At 48.0% G+C, this 25,254-nt stretch overlaps 1 protein-coding gene across 3 annotated transcripts in view; it reads left to right on the forward strand.

Annotated features, from left to right (window-relative positions):
* The first annotated feature begins 7,426 nt into the window (after positions 1-7,426).
* The window catches only part of Eml1 (EMAP like 1), a 110,028-nt gene continuing 92,200 nt past the window's right edge, over positions 7,427-25,254 (forward strand). The window contains exon 1 of one of the 3 annotated variants that reach the window (XM_052738938.1): positions 7,427-7,600. In XM_052738938.1, the coding sequence (XP_052594898.1) occupies positions 7,534-7,600 (67 nt within the window). In that variant the 5' untranslated portion in view covers positions 7,427-7,533. The remainder of the gene's footprint in view (positions 7,601-25,254) is intronic. The other 2 variants (XM_052738940.1, XM_052738943.1) reach the window with 2 other exon arrangements.

Here is a 25,254-nt window from a genome sequence, read left to right on the forward strand (position 1 = left end):
CTCAGCAGTTAAAAGTACACATTGCTCTTGCAGAGGACCCGAGTTCCTTCCCCGGCACCCACATCCACCTGTAACTCCAGCTTCAGGGTACCCAACACCCTCTTTTTCCTTGTGTGAGCATCTGTACTCATGTGTACAAGCCCACATGCAGACAGACACACATACACATCCTTGAAAATAAAAATAAATATTAAAAAGAGACAGCCAGCTGCAAATTACTTTTAATTTTCCACTTGACTTCAGATACTTCAGAAGTTCATTTGATGGATGCAAATCGTTAAGAAATTCTTCGAATAAATAGACAGCGAACAACATTATCCTTAGAATATGACAGGTCAGCATTTTTATAATAGGGCTGTGAGGTTAGATGGTTGTAGAAAGGACTCAGGGCCTTGGTTGGTGCCGCACATACTCCTGACCCTGAGAGTTGTAGGAATGCAGAAGTCACCTTCAAGAGATGAGCTGTGGGGGCAATAAAGACCCAGGACACTTGAACTTGGGACAGGAGCCATTAAGGACCAGGAAGGCTGGCCTGCATATTGCTCTCTGGGTTTCTTTTTTCTCTACTAAGGATGAAAATCCTAAAGTGAAAGGACAGAAGAAATAGCCCTCATAAGAGCCTGTGCGAGGAGAGAGCCGTGGGGAGTCACTCAGTTACCACAAGCAGTTTCTGGGTTTTGACAAACCATCTGTAATTTTGCCAGACGGAATTACAGAAAACTGGCAGGGGAGAAAAGGTCATCATTTTCCAAAAAAGGAGGAAAAGTGGGATTCTGGAAAATACAAACGATACATTTCATATTAATATCGGTTCTGAGAAAAGCTTTCAACAAGTCTTTGAAGAGCTAGTGTGGAAATGCTTGGCAGGAAAGGCTGTTGCTAAGAGCCAAACCCACCCATTCATGGTCTTACCAGACTAGACAAGGCCAGAGAGACCTTTCTTGACATCCCATGAATGGTATGGAGGCGACGAGGCTGGCTGAGGAGACAGTTGGGGTGACTTCATCTGTCCTTGGACAAACCTATCAGAGTATTGATAAGTAGATCAGCAGAGGCGCCAGGGAGGCCTCTCCAGCACTCTGCCCAGCACTCTCCCCTCCCCCCACCTGCTCTGCTAATGTGCTTATGGGTGACAAGGATGAAGGAGATGCTGGAGATTTCTCTCTCCGTGTTCGCTGCTGTCACAGAGCTGGTGGGTTAGATGCCAGATTTGAGAGTTGAGGAGATTTTGGTTGGCTAAAATGATGGATGGAAACCAATAAAATGACATTTAGCAGGAATAAAGATAAATCCTGTCTGTAGATAAAAACAAAACCAATTAGCTCAGCACAAGATGAAGAAAAATCTGACGTCAGTTCATTTGAAAGACTGATAGGATTATGATTGACCATGGTTTACTCTGACGCAACATCCATACCCTGGCTACTCAAATAATAATAATAATAATAATAATAATAATAATAATAATAATAATCAACATGACTGTCATTCACAGCAATAAGATCATAGTATTCTGGGTACTATGGGCAGGGCCACCCTGTTAAGGTCCTGTGAGGTTATCATGTGCTGGGGATGGGCCTCTATGCAGATAAGGAGTCTAGAAACCATGGACCATGCTATGTGTCTAGGTATGCAAATGGAGAGCATTATCCTGGAGAGATGCAGCCTCTCTTCTGGCATTTGAAAGTCTAATGTGTGTGATGGGAAACTGTGTTTCATCAGTTTTTACAGATGGTCTGCTTTCTTCAGCATTGTGTCCTGGTGAAGCCTTAGAAGGATACACTCCAGGAGAGATGGACATGTGCTTGGTTCCCACAAGCCGAGGGCCATGGGTCATCAGGGATACATAGTGATGGTAGGGGATAGGCTTGAATGTGCATTCGGATCCCCACCAAGGCCTTCCTGATGGGGCGGGAGATGGGAACTCAGGACAGGGAGAGCTTGCTGGTAAGCTCCAAAGTACTCAAGTGGACGGCATGACTGAAAGCTGCGAACGGGAGTTTGCAGCTAGCATGGTCTGGCAGGGTGTGTTAGAGGCCAACACTGGCCTTTGAGGCAGGAACATAAAGTCTATGCCAAGATGTCTGCATGTCATGATAGGCAACAGAATGAGATGGCACGGGTTAACTCTCGTTGGTTCAGTTAATCCAGAAGTAATGGAGCCGACAGGGAAGATCCTTATACGGGGTATTATTGTGATATTTCTGAACAGATAGACGCTTCAGGCATGATGCAGGCAGACTGAATAAACTAGACTAAAAGGGTCGATGAAGGATGTTTTGGCAAGGGCATCTAGGATAAAATGTAAAGTAATATACTTAATCACTGGGACTCTGTCTTTGAGAGGGACTGAGTGTCCATGTGTCAGGGATGCTGTAGAACAAACAGTTACATTGTCAGGCAGGGCAGGAAGTCATAACTTAATGCTCCTCATTGATGAACGAATCTCTCTGCTTCTCACTTTAGAACATTTATCATGTGTGGGTATAATATATGTATCCCCTATACATCATATACCATTTTTGAGACAGGATCTCACTAAGTGGCCCAAACTGGCTTCAAACACGTGCTTGTCCTGTCTCAGCCCTCCTAAGTGTTGGGATTGTAGCTGTGCCCCACCATTCCTGCTTTATAGTTTAGATTTTCATATCAGGAGTGGAAGCTGGAGTCTGCAGACTAACCAGTCTGTGGTTCTGAGATTCTCTGATGACTGTATTTGCTTGATAGGACTCCCATAATGAAATGCCACACACCAGGTAATTTTAACAACTCTATTGTCTTGTGATTCTAGAGATTAGAAGGCCAAGGTCAAGGTGTGGGCAGGGCTCTTCCTCTGAGGACTGTGGGAGAAGCTCCCCTTGGATGGTAGATGCTGTGTTCTGTCATTATGTCCAAATATCTCAGCCTTCCTTCCCCCCTCCCTCCCTCCCTCTCCTCCTTCCTCCCCTTCCTCCCTCCCTCCCTCTCCTCCTTCCTCCTTCCCTCCCTCCCTCCTTCCCTTCCTCCCTCCCTCCCTTCCTTTATTTATTTAGAGGAGGGATGGTTTATGTCCCCCCCCCCCCCCCGTGTTTGCACACATATACATGCATGGGTGTGAATGGGCTTATGTGACTGTATGGAGGCCAGAGGAGGGAATTGGCTATTGCTGGCCCTTGTTCCCTTGAGGCAGGAGCTCACAGGTTTTTTTTTTCCAACTAGACTGGCAGCCACCTTGGCCCGGCAATCCCCTTGTCTCTGCCTCCCTCATTGCTGGGCTTTCAGGCATGCATGGGGCCATGCCTGGCTTGTTACTCGTTGCTGGAATCTGAACTTCAATCCTTCTGCTTGCACTCTGAACTGCCATCCTTTGTCTCTAGGCCTCTAGAACATTTTCATCATTCCAAACTGAAACTGTAACCCCAGTAAGCAGCAGCTTCCTAACTCTCACCTCCCAGTGCCCATCAATCATTTTACCTCCACCCACTCTAGGGAGGTCATATAAGTAGAATGCTACAGTATTTATCCTTTGGGGCTGGCTTAGTCACGCAGCATAATCTATGCGGTAGCAGGTGTCAGAATTCTTCTCCTTTTAAAGTTGAAATCATATTCCATCCCATGGATACCCCACATTTTGCTTATCCCGTCCATCACCAATGCATACTTGGGTTATCCCCACCTTCTGGCTGTTGCACCTAATGCTGGCATGCATGTGGACGTGCAAACATCTCACCGCATCCCTGCTTTTAATTCTTTTAAATATATTCTCAGAAGTGAAATCTCTCTCTCTCTCTCTCTCTCTCTCTCTCTCTCTCTCTCCTCTCTCTCTCTCTCTCTCTCTCTCTCTGCTGATTATGACCAGGTAACTTGGTGTGGTGGCCATAGGTGCTTTGGACAGCACTATGTTCTCTGTTTCATTCATTCCCAGCCCTAAGTGTGGTGCCGGGCACTGGGCAGATGGTTTTGGAGAATGTTGAATGAAACAATAGGTATGCAAAGCCTCACATTTCTGGGTGATTTTTTTCTTATTGTTTCTCTACGAATAAAGGCTACAAAACACCCGTTTTTCCTTTCTCTCTCTTTCTTTTTTTTCACACATTGCGCAAATGCTGTTATTAATCCCACTGAGCACTGTGGTTACATTGTCCTAGAGAGTCTACCTCATTAATTATGATGACAACATTTTCTGGGCTCAGGTCACAAATTATCTCAAAGTGACGTGGAATAATAGTCTGTTAAAATGTTTGGGCACAAAAAAATCACACATTATCAATTAAGTCTTTAGAGATTTTTCTTGCACACTTTAGATCTTTTAAAAATGCTGTCTAGATTATACTTAATTGACTTAAAATGCATACCCTTCTAATTATTCTAAATTTTGCTTTTTTTTTTTTTTAAACCCAGATTTTAAGATTGTGGGAAAACCATGGCTGTTTAATCCTCAAGGTTAAGAGTGTAATGATGCTCTTCACCGCCTCAAAAACAAGTGGCCTGAGTTCTGAATGAGCTCTTATTTGTAATTTCACTCCAGAGGAAATAATATCCTGTAAGAAAATCTGCACTGTTTTGCAGCTGAACTGGGAGTGTTTCTCCTTTCCCACTTCAGGGTTTTGTTTTTTGTCCATCCTTAGACACTGGTTGTGTCAACCAAATAGCCGCAAAGCACCCCAAACCAGGAACATAAGCATGGCTAAGAGGAATCATCTTTAATAATTAGCCTGTGGTTATCATTTTCTTTCCATTCTTAAAACACCGCACCTCCATGGTGTGTTTTCTTTCTGGGTGTGAGAGTGTATGATGTGTGCACTTTTGTGTGTGTTCAGGCATGCACTTGCTGTGTGTGAGAGTGTATGGTGTGTGCACTTTGTGTGTGTTCAGGCATGCACTTGCTGTGTGTGAGTGTATGGTGTGTACACTTTTGTGTGTGTTCAGGCATGCACTTGCTGTGCTGTGGTGTAGAGCTAGGACAACCTCGGGCGTTAGTCCCTGTTTCCACCCTGTTTGAGACAGTTTTTTTGTTGTTGTTGGCCACTGCACATGCCAGGCTGTGCCCGTGAATGCCCACATATCCCCTGGGTCTGTCTCACATCTTACTGTAGGAACGCTGGGATTACCAGTGGGAGCTCCCACGGCTAGTTTTATCTGCCCTCTGGGCATTCCAGCTCAGGTCCTCACCTTGTGTGACAAGTGCTTTATCCACTGAGCCGTCTTCCCAGCCCCATGTCTCAGCTTTTTATACCAGCTATCCAATATGTCCTCAAGTATTACTGCAGAGCAGAGGGGAGAAAGCCTAAATCCTGAGAGGGGAGCATAGGAAATGGGGAGGAGAGCTCAGAGCGAGTATACACTGGTATTACATCTCACCCTTCTGAAACGCCTTCCCTGTAGTACCTGCCTCTTACAGATGCAGAGGACTCACCTGGGTTGGGCAGGGCGATGAAGACTCTTGACTGGACGACCTATCTGCCAACATCTGTAGTCTCATTTCTCTTCCTGCCAAAGTTTGGGACGTGCATGTCCACAGGCTACCTGTGGTGTCCAGGAATCCACCTTCCACCCTACATTGCCTCTCCACAATGCTGCACGTCACCTGGAGCCCTCCGCCACCACGCACATGGGTTTTCCTCCCGCCTGGTACTCCTAAATATGCTCTACAGAGAACCGAGGACAGTGCCCACCTCCTGCAAGCTCTGTGCTGGCAGCTTCCTGAGGCCACTTCCTCCTCTCAGCTGCCTGTTTCCTGGCTGCTCTTTCAGCATTCCCTTCTCTCTGCCTGGCCACAGCTCTGCCCCCAATACCTCTCCCGATTTTCTACTTTCTTCTTTAGAAGGTTCATGGGCGATCTCTTTGCCAGCGTCCTCCAGTTCTGTCCCTGCAGCTGCCACAGAGTCCCGATGGAGTTTGGCTGTCCTCATGTGACCTTCTTCATCCTTCCGGCCCTGTGTGTCCTACAGTACTTTCCCTAAAGTCCATCCTCCATCCTTCCTCCCTCTGACCTCGGGGTCCTCATTTCCGGAGCACTGAAAACACACTGGGCTGTTTTACAACAGATCCTGACTCTGGCTGTCCAGGTCACACTCAACCTCAGCCCTCCAACCCACCGATCCACATATCTGCCCGGAGACTTCCTTTTGTCCCTCCATCTCCAGAGTCTGGCTTATTCTTCCCCTCCAGGCTTCTGGTCTGGACCCTTTCTTTTAGCTCAGTTTCATTCCTCACACCTGCAGTGTGAGCCCCCCCCCCCCCCCCCCCCCCCCCGTTCACGTCAGGCCAACCCCCCTGGGCTGACAGCAGGCCCTGCTCTTCTTTTTTGCACTATTGCTCACACCACTGTCCTTCCCCCACCTGGAACAGTTCAATCAGCAGCATCTGGAGCCCTTCTGTCTCCACCCACCACATAGTTTCCACTAAATAACTTTATTTTCTAAGTCTCCTTAGCTAGGACAGGAAACAGGCATGGCCACCTCTCTTCTGCCTTCATCTTTGGGTACCAGAATGATAGATCTCATCCCTAGGCTTGTCATCTAATGAAGTGTGTATGTGGGGGCACTTCCAGAAAGATAGACTTCAGAGCCCCAGGGAGGTCTGGAAAGTTGCCCGATAACTTTGTATTCCTTTATTATTAGGTGACTATTGTATTCACGGAGTGGAAGCTAAATACCTAAAACTTCAAAATTTTGCCTCTAGGGGACATAGCCCACCCTCTGGTCAAGTCTTCCTTTCTCTGCTTCTTCCTGGCTTGTCACTTGTCAGCATCTTTATTTCTGGCCGTGGGTAATCAAGTTCAGATCACTAACCTATGTATAGGCTGGGTATGTTACTGACTCTTGGATCAAATTTTCTTTTGATGACATTCTGGTCTCTTCCTAACGGTGAGCCCAGATCTCTGGATCTGTCACAAGTTAGTCTGTAAAGTGACAGCATCACACGGGCTGTGGTCACTGGAGAAGGAGGACCGGGTGGCCTCTTTCTGCATCTTTGGTCTCCTGGGGCACAAGGATTCTCATGGAGTTACAAGCCATGAGAACATGCAGACAGGGACGCCCCTTGCAGGACATGGCCCAGAGGGAGGCGCTCTGCAGTGGCAAGCACCACCATGGTTGTCCATGTTTGGTGCGGCAGCTGCCAGGGGCGCAGGGACAGCGCGTGGGGAACAGAGGGTGGGCAAGAGGGTCCCCGGGGTCCCGGGACGGGCTGCAAGCGTCCCTCGCTTTCTCGCCTTCTTGTCTTTTGTCCCTGCGCCTCCTTGGAACCTTCAGGCTGAGGGTCCTAGGGGCAAGGACCAGGGAGGGGACCAGGGCGGGGACCCAGGCGGGACCCAGGCGCGCCCAGCTCTGCGCCCCGCCCGCCACGTCTCCTCCCGGCCACGCCACCGAGGCCGCCCCCTCGCGGGCAGCGCGGGCGCCGGGTGCTCGTTCTCGGCGGCGGCGGGCCCGGGTTGCCATGGTGACCGGCGGCAGCCACAGCAGGGCCGGCCCCAGCGCCAGCGCCGCGGCGGCTCGGCAGGGCGCAGTGTGTGGGTGAGCGCGGCCGGAGCGGGCGCGGCCCGGCCTCAGCATGGAGGACGGCTTCTCCAGCTATAGCAGCCTGTACGACACGTCCTCGCTGCTGCAGTTCTGCAACGGTGAGCGCGGGTGGGCGGACGAGGGCACCGGGACCGAGAGGCGAGGGCCAGGCCGGGCCGCGGGCGAGGCCGCGCCAAGTAGCCCCGGTTCCCGCCGGCGCATTGTGCTGGGGCTGCGGGGCCGCGCCTCTCCCCGGCTGCGGGCTCCCGGGCTCCTCGGTGCCCGCCCCCGGGCTCCCGGTGCGGGCGGATCCGTGGCTCCCGGAGCCCCAGCGGATGCAGCGGCGGAAAGCGCGCGCGGGAGCCCGGGAGCCGGGAGGCCCGGGCGACCTCGGCATTCGGGGAACGTGTTGCTCTTTCGCTTCCAAACTCACATCTGTTTGGACAGTGCTGGATGCAGAACTCAGCAAACAAATCACTGCTGGAACAAAACCCTTTTAGGATGCACGCAGGGCTGACTGCAGATGGACCTCCAGAATCCTTTTGGGGCCACTTGGATGGAATCATCACGGTTAAATGTGATCTAAAGCCGGGGTGGACCTGGCTTAACAGTGTTAGACCTTATTTATTTTGTTTATGGGATCATAGATTTTTTTTTTTTTTGCTTGTGTGTGTGAGTATGTGTGTGGCAGTTTTTACAGAAAAGAAACATACATCACTACCAATATGGCATCTTAAAAATACATAGAATCATACATGCTGTAAAGATTTTGTAGTCTCTCTTGCGGGCTTGGGAAAGATTTTCACGACGTTCTGCATATTTTATCAGAACATGATGTGCGATAATTCATGCACAAAAGTTTACCACACATCTTTTTATTTGCATGTTGGGAGCTATTGCTTTATCAAAAGTTTGTTAAAGGGGGAAATCAGGATTCTAAAGAATTTGCTCAAGCGTGATCAGGATAAATTTTGAATTCTAGACTTGAACAACTGTAGAAATTTTACATTGCAGTTGTAATTGTCATCTAGGGAGGCATTTCTTGTTAGTAACACCTGTTTGCAAACCAGAGCTGTCTCTGAATGGTGAAGAGGAGCGAATGTGTTGGTTCATTCAATATGCTGATTTTCTTTGTCTGGTGGAATTTGCCCTTTTTGAAAAATGACTGTATAGACTAAGTTTTTTTTTTCAGCTTATAATTTTCACGTGGAGCAGATAGACTGCATTTGGTATTCGGCTGGCCACTGGGGTACTTTATAGTATAGACTCATGGGAATGTTTTTGCTCCCGGGTAGGTCGAATAGCTTCTTCAATTAGCACTTTGAATAGTTTCCTTAATTGGCTGATAATCAATCATGTCTGAACAGCTACTTTTGCTGTCCAAGGTAGGTGCAACCTTTAGCATGGTTCTAGTAGAGTTCTTATGTTAGCTGTGAAAAGCTTGAGGCTGAAAAGAAGAATCGACACCCAGGCACAGAGCCTTTACAGGCCCCACATGTGGGCATATGATTGATGGCTTGACTCTGATGATGAAAATAGGGACCGGGATTTTATTGGGGCAGTTCTTTGGGGGTGGGGCGCCCAGGTCCTTGAGTAGTTCTGTCATGAAGTTGGTTCATTTGTGAGTGTTTTGGTGGCTTGCTTTCTATGAACTGCCAGCTTAGAGACGTTGGTGTGATATTTGACTGGTTAATGAAGATGTTGGAAGGTGAAAACCAGCTCTTGCATGCTGGAGAGGTGACAACCTGAAGAAAAATAGCTTTAAAATTAAACAATAATGGCACTTTCAAACAGCAGAGACAACTGTTGAATTTGCCTCCCTTGAAGAGTTAGTTCTGTGGTAATTAATTTCTCTCTCTCTCTCTCTCTCTCTCTCTCTCTCTCTCTCTCTCTCTTTCCTTCTTTCTTTTTTGTTACCTTAGTGACAAAAGTTTAAAACCAAAGAGACTTTGGAGGACAGAAATGGCTATTATCCAGGGTTGTCTTAGGCAACAGATGTATGTGTTGATGTGAAATTATTCAGTAAGTTTCCATTAACTGAAAATATAAATGAATGCCATTCAGTTAATTACTACGATGATTCAGTTGAAGCAGCGGGTCACTGAGAAGCCATCTCAAGAAGAACTAAATGAAACATTTGAGTATTTCATTAGCAGCACTGGGAGGAGAGTCCTCTGGCCTTTTAAAGCAGAGATTTACATTTCAATGGCCAGACCCCAGCAGGCTCATATGTGAACTCACACATGTTCATATGTCCAGCTCGCCTCGTGCTTTTTGAAATGACAGGGACTCAGATGTCCTGTAGCTGTACTGTGTCAGCCTCCGAAGAGGCAACACACACTTACCGCCTGGATGGTCACGTGACAAGATACAGGCGGAAGATGACGCATCAAGGAGAGAAACGCCCCTCAGCGGTGAGATGTGTAATCTTCCCTCTCAACTTTACTCTTGTTCCTCCTGACTTTCTAAGGGCTGCTGTGTAGGAAGTTCCGAAGCCTCCAGGCTCCTGAAAATGCTGTCCACACACATCGTTTAGGAACTCACTCTCACTTAAGTTGAAATTTTGTACATTTTTTTTCCTTCTAAATATTTGGAGTTTGTAAAGTGAGCTAGACATCACAAATTGTGTGTGTGTGTGTGTGTGTGTGTGTGTGTGTGTGTGTGTGTGTGTGCACATATGGGTGCAGGTGCGTGAAGGGCAGAGGCTGGTATCTGGTGTCTCTATCATCTTCTACCTCACTTTGGAGACAAGGTCTTTCTTACTGAATCTTGGGCTTGCTGTTTTGGCTACACTGGATGGCTAGCAACCCCCCCCCTTCCCCCGGGGGCTCTGGGGTTACAGATGTGTGTCTGTCATTGTTCCTGACTTTATGGTAGGCATGGGGGATTCGAACTCAGGTCCTCATGTTTGCGTGGGATACCCACTGAGCCATCTCCCTAGTCCCACGACTTCTTTTTAATGCTGTTAGGAAAACAGTATTTTGAAAAGTGGACCGTAGTTATCTTTTTAAAAAATTTTTATTCTGTTTTATTTATTTTTAATTTTCATCGCATTTATTTAAGTTTTGTGTGTGTGTGTGTGTGTGTGTGTGTGTGTGTGTGTGTGTGTGCAGGCCAGAGTACAACTTGAGGAAGTAGGTTCTCTCCTTCCACTGTGTGGGCTCCAGGGATGAAACTCCGGTCATCTGTGTTGGGGACAAGCACTTTTACCCACTCAGCCCTCTACCAACCCTTATTTTATTTTCATTAGTTCATTTTTGTGGTGCTGGGAAACAGCTATTGTCATCACACCAAAAGTACCCAGAGTAACCCGTTGCCCTGGCCCCTGGCCGCCATTAATTTACTTTCTGTCTCTATGGATTCTGGATATTAAAAAATACATGTTTAAAAAGATGAGTTTCAGTTATGCATATTTGTGTTTCCGTGTGAGGCTATGCGCCATGACTACACGTGCCTAGGGAAGCAGAGGTGTCAGATCCCTTGCTGCTGGATTTTTGCAGAAGTTTCTGAGCTGTCTGATATGAATGCTGGGCTTCAGACCCAGGCCCTCTGCAGGTACATGCTCTTAACTGCTAAGCCATCTCTCCAGCTTCCCAAAGATACTTTTAATTGTCATAGATTACTTATACACAATGATAGGCTTCATTAAGACTAATTTTTTTTTTCTGTTGTGGATACCAGCATGCATACTTCTGTGTGGACATATGTCCTTATTTTGGGGGGGCAGATAAAAAAGAATGGAATTTCTGGGTCCTGTGGTGACAATGGGTCTAACAGTTTATGAGCCTATTTGAATTTCTTGAAATCTAAATCTAACGCGCTTTTTCTTACGATTGCTGATAAAACAGTGAGATCCAAGAGAGAATGAAGTGGGAAGGAAGTAGGATGTCCCTGCTTTGTACCTGTAGGTCCTTAGGTATTCCTGTCTGAGCTCAGCGTGAGTCAGCGCCACCCTTGCCTGGCAGGTCTCTCATTTCCTTGCTTGTTTTCTTAGGCCTTTGAGCTGATTCTCCACAGTCAAGTCGACCAGGAACCCAGAGGTGAATCAGACAGATGTGGCTGCTCTGGCTGCAATAGGGAGCCCTCTTCCCCTGCCTCTTCCCCTGCTGTGCTGGAGCAGGGCACTGGCTGCTGCTCATTGCTCCACCTGGAACCCTTTCCCACTTTGGACAGGTCAGACCATCAAGTCCTGTTTGTAGCCAAAATTTGGCCCCCAGTTTGCTCCCTGGGTCCAAAACAATCAAATTTAATCCCTTGTTTAAAGCAATCAAATGTAGTGGGTCGTCCTGTGTTTGAAGCCCACCAGAGCTCTTCCAGACTCTTCTTTTGGCTAAACATTAACATATAAAATTTGCAGGGCATTGGTGGTGCATGCCTTTAGTCCCAGCACTCAGGAGGCAGAGGCAGGTGGATCTCTGTGAGTTCGAGGCCAGCCTGGTCTACAGAGTGAGATCCAGGATAGCATAGAGAGATCGTTTCTGCAAACAAACAAACAAACAAACAAACACCAAAACAAGCAAAAGACAGACAGATAGACAGACAGACAGACAGACAATTTTCCTGATTTGTGTCACCTGCTTCTTTTTGTCTGTGTTCCTTGTTTAACTTGTTACAGGTGAATGTGAATCTCTAGACACGACACTTCTGGTTTTGTTGTTGTTGTTGTTGTGTGTGTGTGTGCATGTGTGTGTTTGGGGAACAGCTTCTCCTGGTGTAGCCCAGTCTGAATAGAACTCTGAACTTCCTGTCCCCACATCCCGAGTGGTGGGATAACAGGGGCCAGCCCGGGTCATCATGGTCATCCCTGACATGTTTATTTTTTAATTACATTTTTATTATTTGTGTGGGGTGGTTGGGGGATGCCATAGTGCCCATATAGAAGTCAGAGGCCACCTTTTGGGGGTCAGTTCTCTCCTTCTACCATGTGGGTCCTGGGAATGGAAACAGGGTCATCAGACTTGGCAGCAGGTGCTGAACCATCTTGCCAGACCCCTGGTGAGGTTTTTTTTTTTTTTTTTTGGTTTTTCGAGACAGGGTTTCTCTGTGTAGCTTTGCGCCTTTCCTGGAACTCACTTGGTAGCCCAGGCTGGCCTCGAACTCACAGAGATCCGCCTGGCTCTGCCTCCCGAGTGCTGGGATTAAAGGCGTGCGCCACCACCGCCCGGCCCTGGTGAGGTTTTTAAGTGGAGCCAGACATCACCCTAACAGTCCCATCCGAGATGATATTGACCCCTCTTGTCGTATTAAATAACTGCCTCTCATTTTACCCAAGTCTTGTATTTCACATGATTATGGCAAAGTTCTTGCCTTGATTTCCTTCCTGTTAATAGCTTTTTTTGAGGAATTTCCTTCTCTAGGCAGTGCTCTCTCCAATTACAGCCCAGTATAACCTGTGCTGTGTGCAATGCATCATCACGCACAGCGGTTCAGTCTGGAGGCACCGTGCAGGTTTAAAGGGTTTGGCCTTGGCTCACAGCCCTTCTCTTTCCTTCTTGCCTTTGAAGGAGGCGTTGAAAAAGACCTTGCCAGATTCCCTCTGGAACCTGTGAGGACAGAGTGTGTCTCCTACCTTCCCAAGGAGGCCAGTACCTTCTTTTCTTTCCTGACCCTGGCCGGTCAAGCTTACTTAACCTGCCTGCTCAAATTTCAGTATCGCTGGAAGATGATTTTTCCAGTACTCGGAATCATTTTCTCTCACTTTGAAATGGAAATGTTTGTTCGTTTTATATAAGTTCTCACCATGTAGCTCTTGCTGTTCTGAAGCTCACTGTGTCGACCAGGCTGGCCTTGAACTCAGAGATCTGCTTGTCTCTGCCTCCTGAGTGCTGGGATTTAAGGAGTGCGCCACTGCATCCAGATAGAAATTTAATTTCCATGTATTTCTACTTTAAGAATTAACAGTGAGCCAGGTAGTGATGGTGCACACACCTTTTAATCCCAGCACTCAGGAGGCAGAGGCAGGCGGATCTCTGTGAGTTCGAGTCTGGTCTACCTAGCGAGTTCCAAGATAGCCATGGCTACACAGAGAAACTCAGTCTCAAAAAAGGCTCCCCCCTGAAAAAAAATTAACAGCGATTTAATAATAATATTTAAAAACTTAAAATTACATTTCTCCTTACATGTGCGTACGTGTACATGAGTGCATGCGTGTGTGCGCATGAACATTAGTGTTTTGCACTTCTGCTGTGGCATGTGAATAGGGATCCAAGGACAGCTTGCAGGAGCTGAATCTCTCCTTCCACTGTGTGGGTTCAGGGAATTGAACTCAGGTCATCAGGCTTAGTGATAAGTACCTTTACCATCTGAGCCAACGTGGCAGCCCCTTGATAATAATCTTAGTCACGTCTGATGTTTGTGATACTGGTGACTGTCTTGTGGTCAAATTTTCAAAATGACTAATACTTAAAAGTTTCTCCTGGATCTAGGAACTCCTGAGGGAACTAGCTGGACACCAAGAGGCGTCTCCAAGCCTCTGTGGCGCCTCATACTCTCCTGCTGTGACAGAGCTCTGACATAGATTGCCATGGCATATCAAAAGGAGAAGCCTCTATGGGAAAGAGCAAAGTGAGTGCCTAGGGGCACTCCTAATTGTTGCAAGGCCCTCCACCCAGCAAGGACTCTATTTCATAAGGAAACCACAAGCGTTTATGACATTATAAACAAGCCCAAGTGTTTGGGTGGGAAAAAAAAATCCCTCGAATTGTGTTTTAAAAGCGATCATTAATTGGTTATTATTTGTACCTGAGATAATGTGAGTCCCTTTCACACATTCTTTTAAATTTAAAAGAAATAGTTGGGTAGGATGTGGATGAGAAGAGAGAAATAATGTCTTTGTTTCTGCTGTTACAGTCTGTTCATGCTCTGAAGCTCATTGCCTAGAAACTTGCGTTGCTGACAACATGGGAAACGATACACACAAGTGTGCCTTGCGCACTCTGAAGAAAGGCATTCTCTCCAAGGACTCAGATTTGTTTGTTTGTTTGGTTTTTGTTTTGCTTTATTTATTTTTATTTTTATTTTATTTTATTTTATTTATTTATTTATTTATTTATTTATTTATTTTTGGTTTTTTTTTTCGAGACAGGGTTTCTCTGTGTAGCTTTGCGCCTTTCCTGGAACTCACTTGGTAGACCAGGCTGGCCTCGAACTCACAGAGATCCGCCTGGCTCTGCCTCCCGGGTGCTGGGATTAAAGGCGTGCGCCACCACCGCCCGGCTTATTTTATTTTTTTAAGACAGGGTTTCTCTGTGTAGCTCTGGCTATCCTGGAACTCACTCTGTAGACCAGGCTGGCCTCAAGCTCACAGAGATCTGCCTGCCCTTGCCTCTGGAATGCTGGGATTAAAGGTGTGCACCACCACCGCTGCTGGGGTGAGAACATTTTCTTTCTTCCTTTCTTCCTTTCTTCCTTTCTTCCTTTCTTTCTTTCTTTCTTTCTTTCTTTCTTTCTTTCTTTCTTTCTTTCTTTCTTTCTTTCTTTCTTTCTTTCTTTCTTTCCTTCCTTCCTTCCTTCCTTCCTTCCTTCCTTCTTTCTTTCTTTTTCTTTTTCTTATTAAGAAATTTCTGTTCATTTTACATACCAACCACAGATGTCCCTCTCCTCCCTGCTCCTGTTCCCTCAGACTTCCCCCACAACCCCCCCCCTTCCCACCTCCTCCAAGGCAAGGCCTCCCATGGGGAGTCAGCAGAGCCTGGTACATTCAGTTGAGGCAGGTTCAAGTCCCTCCCCCTGCACCAAGGTTGTGTAAGGTGTCCCACCTTAGGTATGGGCTCCAAAAAGCCAGCTCATGCACCAGGGATGGATCTTGATCCCACTGCCAGGGGACCCCTTAAGCAGGTCAAGCTAAACAACTGTCTTGCCTATGCAGAGGGCCTAGTTCAATCCCATGGAGGCTCCAGAGCTACTGGTCCACAGTTCATGAGTTCCCCCTAGCTTGGTTTGGTTGTCTCTGTACGTTTCCCCATCATGATCTTGATGCCTCTTGCTCATAGAATCTCTCTTCTCTCTCTTCTACTGAACTAGTCTACTCCAGTAATCAGATTGGTGAATACTCTGTCATCATAGAGCCTCCATCCAGTACCTGATGGAAGCAGATGCAGAGATCCACAGCCAAGCACCAACCCAGTCGAGAACATTTTCTTTAATGAACAGTTAGTCATCCTTTTTAAAGCCTTGGCTCAGCTGGGAGAAGGGAGGCAGGTTCTAATATTGGAGAAATGGTCTAAATGCTTTCAGAAAGATTGCTAATAAAAAAAGAGTAAGTCTGTTATACACGCTCCATGCTATATAATTACTGGTGATAGGAACCCTCCCACAGCCCCTGACAACTCACAAACACATTTACTGTCCTGCTGGGAGCAGGACTCTTCATGCAGACTGGGGAGAGTCTCCGGTTTGGTCAGGACAGAGTTGTATTTCCTCTAAAGAGATGATTCTTCGGGAGAGATTTGTTTTTGTTTGTTTGCTTTGTCTTGTTTTACTTTGTTTTCAAGACAGGGTTTCTCTGTGTAGTTTTGGTGCCTGTTCTGGATCTCGCTCTGTAGACCAGGCTGACGTGGAACTCACAGAGATCCGCTTGCCTCTGCCTCCTGAGTGCTGGGACTGAAGGTGTGCACCACCACCCAGCCTTTGTTTGTTTTTCTTTAAAAGCATACTATTTATTACTCATTTAAGAATCAGATTGAAGGCTGGTGAGGTGGCAGACTACCGGTAATCCCAGCATGACGTAGGCGGGGCAACCAGGAGCTTAATGCTGTATGTACTTAGTGAGCTCAAGGCCAGCCTAAACTGTGAGCTCTTATCTCAACTACCCCCATCCCCCACACCTGCAGAAAAGAAAACCAGGTAGACACACTTCCAGTTTTGTTTATTCAGAACTGTACCTTTCTCTAAAAACACTGTTGGTGTGGAAAACCACGTGCTTGTGGCGTACTCCTGGGTGTCTGCTCATCTTTCTTTATCCTGCTAGCTTTTTGGAAAACATTTAAACTACTGGCAGGAGCAGTCTGGGCTGTGATGTATGTGATGGCCGGAGGCTGGGAGCACCAAGACCAGAGAGTCTGGGGTCTTCTCAAAGGAAGTTTCCTACAAGGGCTTTGGGGTCAGAGGGAGAGAGAACCAGGTGAAGGCCGCAGGCCCCTGAGGGTAGTGATTGTGTTGGAGTGTGGTCCAGGGCTGATTGGAGTGTGGTCCAGGGTTGAGGGTGTGCTCTGCTCCTTGCACCCTTTGTAGGAGGTACCCCCTCTTGGGTGCAGTCAAGGGGCCCCACCTTCGGCCCTTCAGGAGCCTTGGCAGCATAAAGCTGTTCAGGGCAGGTGTGCAGGAGAAGGTTCAAAGGCTACTTGGCAAACTAAGCTGATTTCCAGTGCGCTCAGAGCAGTGTGATTTCCAGTGCACACCTACAGTGGGCTCAGAGCAGTGTGATTTCCAGTGCACACCTACAGTGGGCTCAGAGCAGTGTGATTTCCAGTGCACACCTACAGTGGGCTCAGAGCAGTGTGATTTCCAGTGCACACCTACAATGGGCTCAGAGCAGTGTGATTTCCACACCTACAGTGGGCTCAGGGCAGTGTGATTTCCAGTGCACACCTACAGTGGGCTCAGAGCAGTGTGATTTCCAGTGCACACCTACAGTGGGCTCAGAGCAGTGTGATTTCCAGTGCACACCTACAGTGGGCTCAGAGCAATGTGCATGTTAAATACAGAGCTGGGGAGATGGCTCAGAGGGTAAAGTCCTGGCCATGCAAACATGAGGACCTGAATTTGGATCCCCAGCACTCATGTGAAAAGCCAGGGATAACAGTGTGCATCTGTAATCCCAGCACAGGGCATCAGACAGAGGGGCCTTGCTACCACCAATCTAGTCAGTTAGTGAGCTCCAGGCTCAGTGAGAGGTCCTGTCTCAAAAAGAAGGTGGGGAGCAACTGAGGAAGACATCTGATCTCTGCCCCTCTCCACACACTCACAGACATGGACAGGTCCACACATAACACACACATGCACAGACACGGACGTGTACACACATAACACACACACACACACACACACACACACACACACACATGCACAGACATGGACAGGTCCACACATAACACACACATGCACAGACACAGACTTGTACATACATAACACACACACACACCCCATAATGTTAAATGCGTGGTCCCCCTAGACACAGAAGGCTTTGTTCCCATCCTCACGTGTCAGTTGGCTCTGTGGATCCTCCTAGACCGTCTGCCCTCCATCCCTTCTGCCTTAGCTCAGCCTCGCCTGTTTCCCAGGGTAAGGCTTGGTTTGAAGGGCCGGCCCTAACCACTCTCAAGCCTCAGGCCCCGCAGTCCATTTTCCTTTGTGTATTCCACAAGAATGTAGGACCCCACTGTGCCCATTGTCACACTGTTCCCAGGCTCCAGTGACCCGCTGGGCCCTCCTGCCCTGGCCCTTAGGAAGCCCTACTGTGCTCATCAGGAGTGAAATGTCAACACAGTTTTCAGTTATTTAGTGACCAACCGCCTGTGCTGAGAAGCCTGAGGAACCGTGGGAGGGTACTGCAGGTGTCAGGGTGTCACGAGGCTTCCGTCTTTCCATCCCACTCACTTTGGGCCGGTGGGGTGAAGGCAGGAAGGCATCCAGACCCAGGAAAGCTGCAGGTAGCTCAGGGCGGAGAGTGGAGTGAGGGCCTCCATGCTGGGTCTTCCCGGGAGCTGGAAGAAGACCGGAGAATGTTGAGTCAGGGGAATGACTTGAACAAACTTTCAATTGTTCTTTTTCTTTTCTTTTTTCTTTCTTTTCTCTTCTTTTTTTCTTTTCTTTCTTTCTTTTTTTTTTTTAAATAGAGATTTCTCTATTTTGTTCATACTGGCCTTGACCTTCAGCCCCCATGTGATCCTCCTGCCTCAGCCTGGGCTTGTAGATGGCAGTCACCTCTCCTGGCTGGATTTTCAGTTCTGAAAGGTCACCGTCAGGAGCAGTGGAGAGGGTAGGCTGGAAAAGCAAGCAAAAGTGGATGGGGGAGCCTGAGGCTGGACTCCAAGGGGAGGTTGTGGTAATTGATGCAGGACGGGTGGAGTTCAAGAGAGTGGGTGACATCATCTGCACTTAGGCTCAGAGAGAGGGAGACAGGACAGCACCTGGGCTAGGGCTCCTCTAAGGCAGAGACAGGAGGCAGGTGGATGAGCAGCTCATGGGTTAGTGTTAGTCTGTGAGGGATGTGGATGTGCAACTGAGGTGCTGAGCAGACCAGGCCAAAGTGTCTGGAGTCCCAGGGTGCCAGGATGGGGACCAACGTTTGCCAGCTACCAGCGTAGAGAGTAATTAAATCCGCTGCCTGGATGAGCTCACTTAAAGAGACATTGGAACACTCTTTCTGAGTGACAGAGTCCATCAAAGTAGCTTGCAGCTACTTCTCTTTCTCTTTGGCACCCAAGGTCCTCCAGGGTGCACACTTAGGACTCCTGGACCCTTAGCGCTCATCCATCTGCTAGTGGGTAAAGTGCCTGCTTGACTTAGGGTCTTCCCAGTCTGGTTCCCAGGGTTTTGTCAGCAGTGACTGGCACAGGGTGGGCTTCCTGGAGAATGTTCACTGGGTCTATTTAGGAGCGTCTTGTCTCTGAGGGCCTCCCTGAAGACATGGAAGCATGTCCTTAGCAATCCTCCCTCCCTGGAGAGCCAGTAGACAGGGGCATTCCGGCATCGTGACCTAGCATGAGGAGATGGACTGGTCTGACAGAGTCAGAGCTCTCCAGCACTCTCCTGGAGAACAGCACTCGCTGGACACTGTCACTTAGATCAGTAAGTAGAAGCATTTGCCGAAAGAGTATGGTGGTTAACAGTGTTAGCGCATTATTTTCCAACAAAGTGACTGATGTAATGAAGTGGCTCCTGGCAAAGCCAGACTTTTTAGCCTTAAAAAGGATTTGACTTAAACACCTCCCCCAAAGAAATTACGTAACAAGAATTTTACATCCTTAAGAAAATGATGCTTCAGTTAGGACATGATTCAGTGGAGTTGGGACTCTTTCACGCTATAGCATTTACAAGACGTTTTAGTCCCGGTTGTGGGCATCATCATAGGAAAGCCTCAGCAACAGCACTTAGTGAGTCTCTTGTGAAGCACACCACACCCATGCCTACAACGTGGCAGCCCCTCCCCAGGGAGTGTAGAGCTCTAATAGAGACGCAACCACGGAGGTTGGCAGGGTTTCACAGGGTCAGTGCTGCGGAGAGGGACAGAGTGGGTGCTCGCTCACGGCTCCCAGGAGTTAAAATCTGCTTGCTGTACTGTTTCTTTCCTGTCTTGAGTGTGTTCTGTCCAGTTGACGTAATTTGGTGGTATAAAAATGTGTTCAGGGGCTGGAGAGACAGCTCAGCAGTTAGGAACTCTGGCTGCTCTTCCAGAGGACCCGGGTTAATTCCCAGCACCCACATGGCAGCTCATAACTGTCTGTAACTCCAGGTCCAGGTGATCTGATACCTTCACACCAATACACATAAAAATTAAGTTAAATAAATTATTTTTAAAAATGTGTTCAGATCCGCATTTGGGGCTAAATTATATCTAACCCCCTAGAGTGACTGTTTCCCAAGCAGAGGTTGAACATTTTGAAGGTAGGGACCATGTTCTCTTATCTTTGCCTCTCTACCAGAGTGTGTGCACTGGTGTGTGTGTGCGTGCAAGAGAGAGAGAGAGAGAGAGAGAGAGAGAGAGAGAGAGAGAGAGAGAGAGAGAGAGAGAGGGGAGAGAGAGAGTGTAGATTTAGCAGGGCAGGAGGGAGCAGCCCCACTGTTCTGGAGTACGCCTCTAAGCATCAGGTGTTGATTTGTGCACTCTGTGTACATTTTCTTGGTTGATACTCACAGTTTTGCTCTAGAGTGTCTGTCCTAACTGTGTCTGTTTTGATTGACGAGGAAATAGGTGCAATATTTTAAGGAACTTGCTCAAGGTGAAGTTCAGAGCTGGGGTTTGAGCCCAAGCACTGTGGCTCCAGTGTCTGGGTCACACTGAACACTGCTTGTGTCTGATGAAGATGGCCAGGAGACGGGCTGACTGGAGACAGGAAGGGGCTTGAGCTGTGGGGTAGGTGACCCAGACAGCTCTCTTGCCCGTCACCTGGTGCGCTGTGGCAGGCCTTGGTGTTATTATTGCTGCAGCCTGGATGTGGATATTGTTGGGCACACCTGTTCCCAAGGCTTCATGTGCTGAAATTTAATCTCCATTATGAGGCATTCAGAGGGTGGGAAGGTAATCTAGTGGTGGTGTTTAGAGGTGGGGCCTTTGAGAGGTAATTAGAAGTAGCTGAGGTTGTCAGCGTGGATTGAATCCTAAGATGAGGAATGCCAGGAGGGAGGGACACACTTAGACACAGGCACAGACACAGGCATACACACACTTACATACAAGCATACATACCCATATACACTTACATACATGCGTATACACACTCCATACACACATACACTTACATATATCCACACACACACTTACATACATGTATACACATACACTTACATGCATACACACATACACACATACACTTACATGCATACATACATATCCCCACCCCCACACTTACATACATGCACACACACACACACACACACACACACCCTGTCTCATCACATCATACCCTAGGCTGCCTTGGGACTCTGCCAACAAGAGGCCATCGCTGTGTGGAGCCCCTCAATCTTGCACCTCCAGATTGTGAACCACAATGACCTCCTTTCTTTATAACCAACCAATGTGTGGTTGTGTGTCTTGGTGACAGAAAACTCGTGAGGACAACTGATACCACATACTTGTTGTTTATTTTTAAATTACACTTCATTTACACTTTTAAAACTAGGAGTGCTACTTATTTCTGAATTCTGGGATGTCTTACCAATTGAACCGTAGGACGGCGCCCAAGCTCAGCATCTCTGTGTCTGTTTTTCCTTCTGCCTCGCTGGCCAGTGGCAGTCTTTCCTCCAGGAAACCCTTGGGCCCGGCCGCTGGTACTTCTGGGAATTTTTGACTGTGCACGGCTGTCTGACGTTCTTCCTTACTGCAGCCCTGTCCCAGCCCCTCTTCACACGGCTCTCTCCTCATGCCTCAGAACCACTGCACACCGTGTGAAGTCCCCCTGAGACAGATGTGCCTCAGCACAGCTACCTTGGTGCCCACTCTAACCCCTAGCCAGACTGGGAACTGCCGAGGACAGCTGTCGGCTCAGCACCGGTGTGGCCGGGATCTGCCTGTTGAGCCAGAGTCAATCTTTACAGGGAGGGACTATTAACTGGGAGCTTTAGTGTGCTCAGAAAGCTCTAGAACTTGGGCTTGGCGTGTAGCTCTGTGTCAGAGCATGCGCTTGCCATGTGTGAGGGCCTGGCCTCCATACCTGTACTAAAGAAACAAGAAGGGACAAATCATGGCTCCCAGTGCTCGCCTGGGATGTATGATGCCCTTGGCTCAGTTCCTAGTGCTGACAAAGAAGGAGAAAACCAAGTTGGGACGTCTGGCGTTAGTCACTGCTGCCGCCTCTATAGCTGTGTGTTGAAGCTTCCGTCTCCCTGTTGCCACGTTTTCCAGATTCCAGATTTTCTTCTCACCTTGTTCTATTTACCTTCCAACTCTTCTCAGCCAGAGAAAAATTGTAACTGTGGCAAAACCCACGTGCCATAGAATGATCCATCTTAACCGTGTTTGAGTACACGGCTCAGCGACACCAGGTCATCCAGGCCTGGTGTCCGTCCACAGACCTCTGCTTATCATTCCAAGCTGAAACTCTGTCCCCACTGAATAAGGCCCCTCTGTCCCCCACCCCCCACCTCCCCAGGATGGCCATTCTACTTGGTCTCTGGGACTTTGAACACTTGGGATCCTCTGGTGAGTGCAATCATGTACCATTGTCTTTCTGTAAATGGTTTATTTCCTCTAGGGACCCTTCAAAAAACACTGTTCTCCTGAAGCAATGGGATTCCAAACCGAGTGAATGTCTAACTAAAGATTCAAAGTCTGGTGTGGAGTGGGGCAAACACCCATGCGTTCTGGCTGTCACATGCCACAATGACGTGTGCCAGCTCACACGAACTGTTAGTGCCTCTGCTCGGCCCACGAAAGGCTGCTGTTTCACCCTGGATTCTCAGTAGTAAATAAGCTTCATCTCCCAACTAGGGCCAGACTGAAGCCACACTCGAGGATGGCATAGGACACTGAGGTGCTAGCTCTGAGACCTGCCTGTCTTATCCAGCCATCTAGCAGTAGTAAAGGTTATTTGGCTAACGAAGAGAGACAGGCATCTGAGCTGTGCTGGGAGTTGGGTGGGGTGGGGGACAGACAGGGATTTTAGCAGTTTAGAGAGCTGATGAGGGATGCATGTTTGCTAAAGAAATCCCGTAACATCTGCTTTCTGATCCAGTAGCATGCATTCTCTCTGTGCTAGCTCAGACACTAAGAAAGGAAACAGCAGATGTAGGACCCGGGACTAGGGAGGATCTGGGCTGCAATCTTGGAATATCTCTGAGTCTTTCTCTTTCTTTCTTTCTTTCTTTCTTTCTTTCTTTCTTTCTTTCTTTCTGTCTGTCTGTCTGTCTGTCTGTCTTTCTTCCTTCCTTCCTTCCTTCCTTCCTTCCTTCCTTCCTTCCTTCCTTCCTCTCTCTCTCTCTCTCTCTCTCTCTCTCTCTCTCTCTCTCTCTCTCTCTCTCTTTCTTTCTTCCTCTTTTTTTTAAGATTGCTTTTGCACGTTTGGCACAATTTTCTGACATGAACGCCTGATTGGGGCTTCCAATTTCCAGGGCCATTTAAAGAGATAAACAGGCATAAGCTGCACGTGCCCCAAATGAATAATCCTTGGGAATTAGCACAAAAGATGACGTGTGTTCTGTCTAGAACCTTCTCTGTGACTGACCACAGATGACTTTTGCAGAGGCTGGGAGCATGGGCTTTGGAGATAGGTGGGGCTGGGTTCCATCCAGGCTTTGTCCTACACGGCTGAGATGAGCCAGAGCCTGGAGAATTGCTTATCTTTCCTGACCTCACATTCCTTGGCTAGCACAAGGCCGGGTGGCTCCAGGGTTCGAATGAGGAGATTCTGTAGAGTCCAGGTATGAAGAATGGAACCTCAAGCTGGGCCACTTAAGGGCCTCTTGGTAAAGACACTGTTACACAGGCCGAGGGAGGTGTGTGAGCAGCCTATTAGAACAGTACCCACACCTGGTGCAGACCCAGTCCAGACCTGCTTTAGATAGAGCTGTGGGGACAGAGGCCATGGCAAGCTGACCCATGTGACCTCACCTGGGGAAGCTGAGAAGTTAGCTTCCTGGCTTCATGTTCCCCCTCTTTCCACCTGCTGGCCTTGGGTAAGGGGAGGCCTACCAATGCAGCCCACTCAGTCTCCCTGTGCTGAGGACAGGGATGGGGTATGACAAGGACTGTGGGCACACTCAAGGGACTGAGCTTCGTTTTCTAGGATGGGAATGCTAACACTTAATGAGTGTGGCCTTTATCCTGTGCTGACTATTGCAACTAGGTGTCTCCTGAATGCTGTCAACTGGGTTAACTTCTCCGTGTTCCCAGTACCCATAGTAGGTATCCCATGAGTGTTGGATTTGGGAGCCTTACCATATCTCCCTGAGTTGTGTGTGCCGAGAATGCCATGGCTCTGTGGTCATGCCTTAACCCTGTGGCTCTCCTGTTTCTATACTGAAATGTATGCCTATTCCTTAGAAATCAGTTTCAGCCTCGATCCTGGGTGAAACTTTCTCTTGTCTCACAGGTTTATGGTCGTTCTCTGTTTCCCAGCTGGTGTTCACATACCCCTGAACAGTGCTGGCTCTTCTCTGTCTTGTGGTTAGCGGGGTGTGCCTGTGGTTTGCGATGAATCTCCTTAAGAGCAATGCTCCATGCTGCCCCTTTATGTGACTCTCCCCATTGCTCTGCATGATGCCTTGCCTGTAGTATGGCCCCACCGGGCACTTGCTGAGTGAAAAAAAGTATTAAACTTACTCAAAAGGCTGTGCTATCACTATATTGTGAGAGGCAGAGTGGAATCCTGGATCCCGAACAGACTGTCTTCATCATGGGAGGCCCTAGCACACATTTTCACAGTGACCGAGTTCACTGCACAGTGGAATTGATGTGTACAGCCCACATTCACAGATCATACATGTGTGAACACATACCTGGCAAGAAATAGCATATATTATTTTGTTTATCTGTTTTTTGCTCAACATGACCTCTAAGTGCAGGCTAAGCTGTGTGTTCAGCAAACAGATAGTAATCTGTTCCATTTTGGGAGGGATTTAGTGAGAGATGATACAGTGTCCACAGAACTCTATGCTCTGCCCAGGGGAGGCCTTGAGGAAATGTTGGAATAATGATGACACGCTTATTTTCAGCTAGTTTGTTGAGCCACAATCCCACGTAACTGCAATACAAAGCAGTCTGCACTGTAGTACACATGCACACACACACACACACACACACACACACGCACGCACGCACGCACGCACGCACGCACGCACGCACGCACGCACGCACGCACTGTTGGTTTCAAGATGGGTTCTCTTGTTGTCCACATTAGCCTTGAATTCCTGAATTCAAATACTCCTCCCCCTCAACCTCCCAGGTTGCTGAAGTGAGGAGCACATCAAATCAGTTCCTCACTTTTTGTAACCAAACCCTGAGGTTAGGGAGTCCTATTTTATTACGTTTCTCTTACAGATGCCCATGCTGACGTTTCCAAACAGTTAAGTCAATGACTGATCACAAGTCCGGGTCTCCCAGTGAAAACCCAGGGCT

The sequence above is a fragment of the Peromyscus californicus genome, unplaced genomic scaffold, assembly GCF_007827085.1.
Source record: "Peromyscus californicus insignis strain IS unplaced genomic scaffold, ASM782708v3 Scaffold_15__1_contigs__length_86483966, whole genome shotgun sequence".
NCBI classification, from domain to species: Eukaryota; Metazoa; Chordata; class Mammalia; order Rodentia; family Cricetidae; genus Peromyscus; species Peromyscus californicus.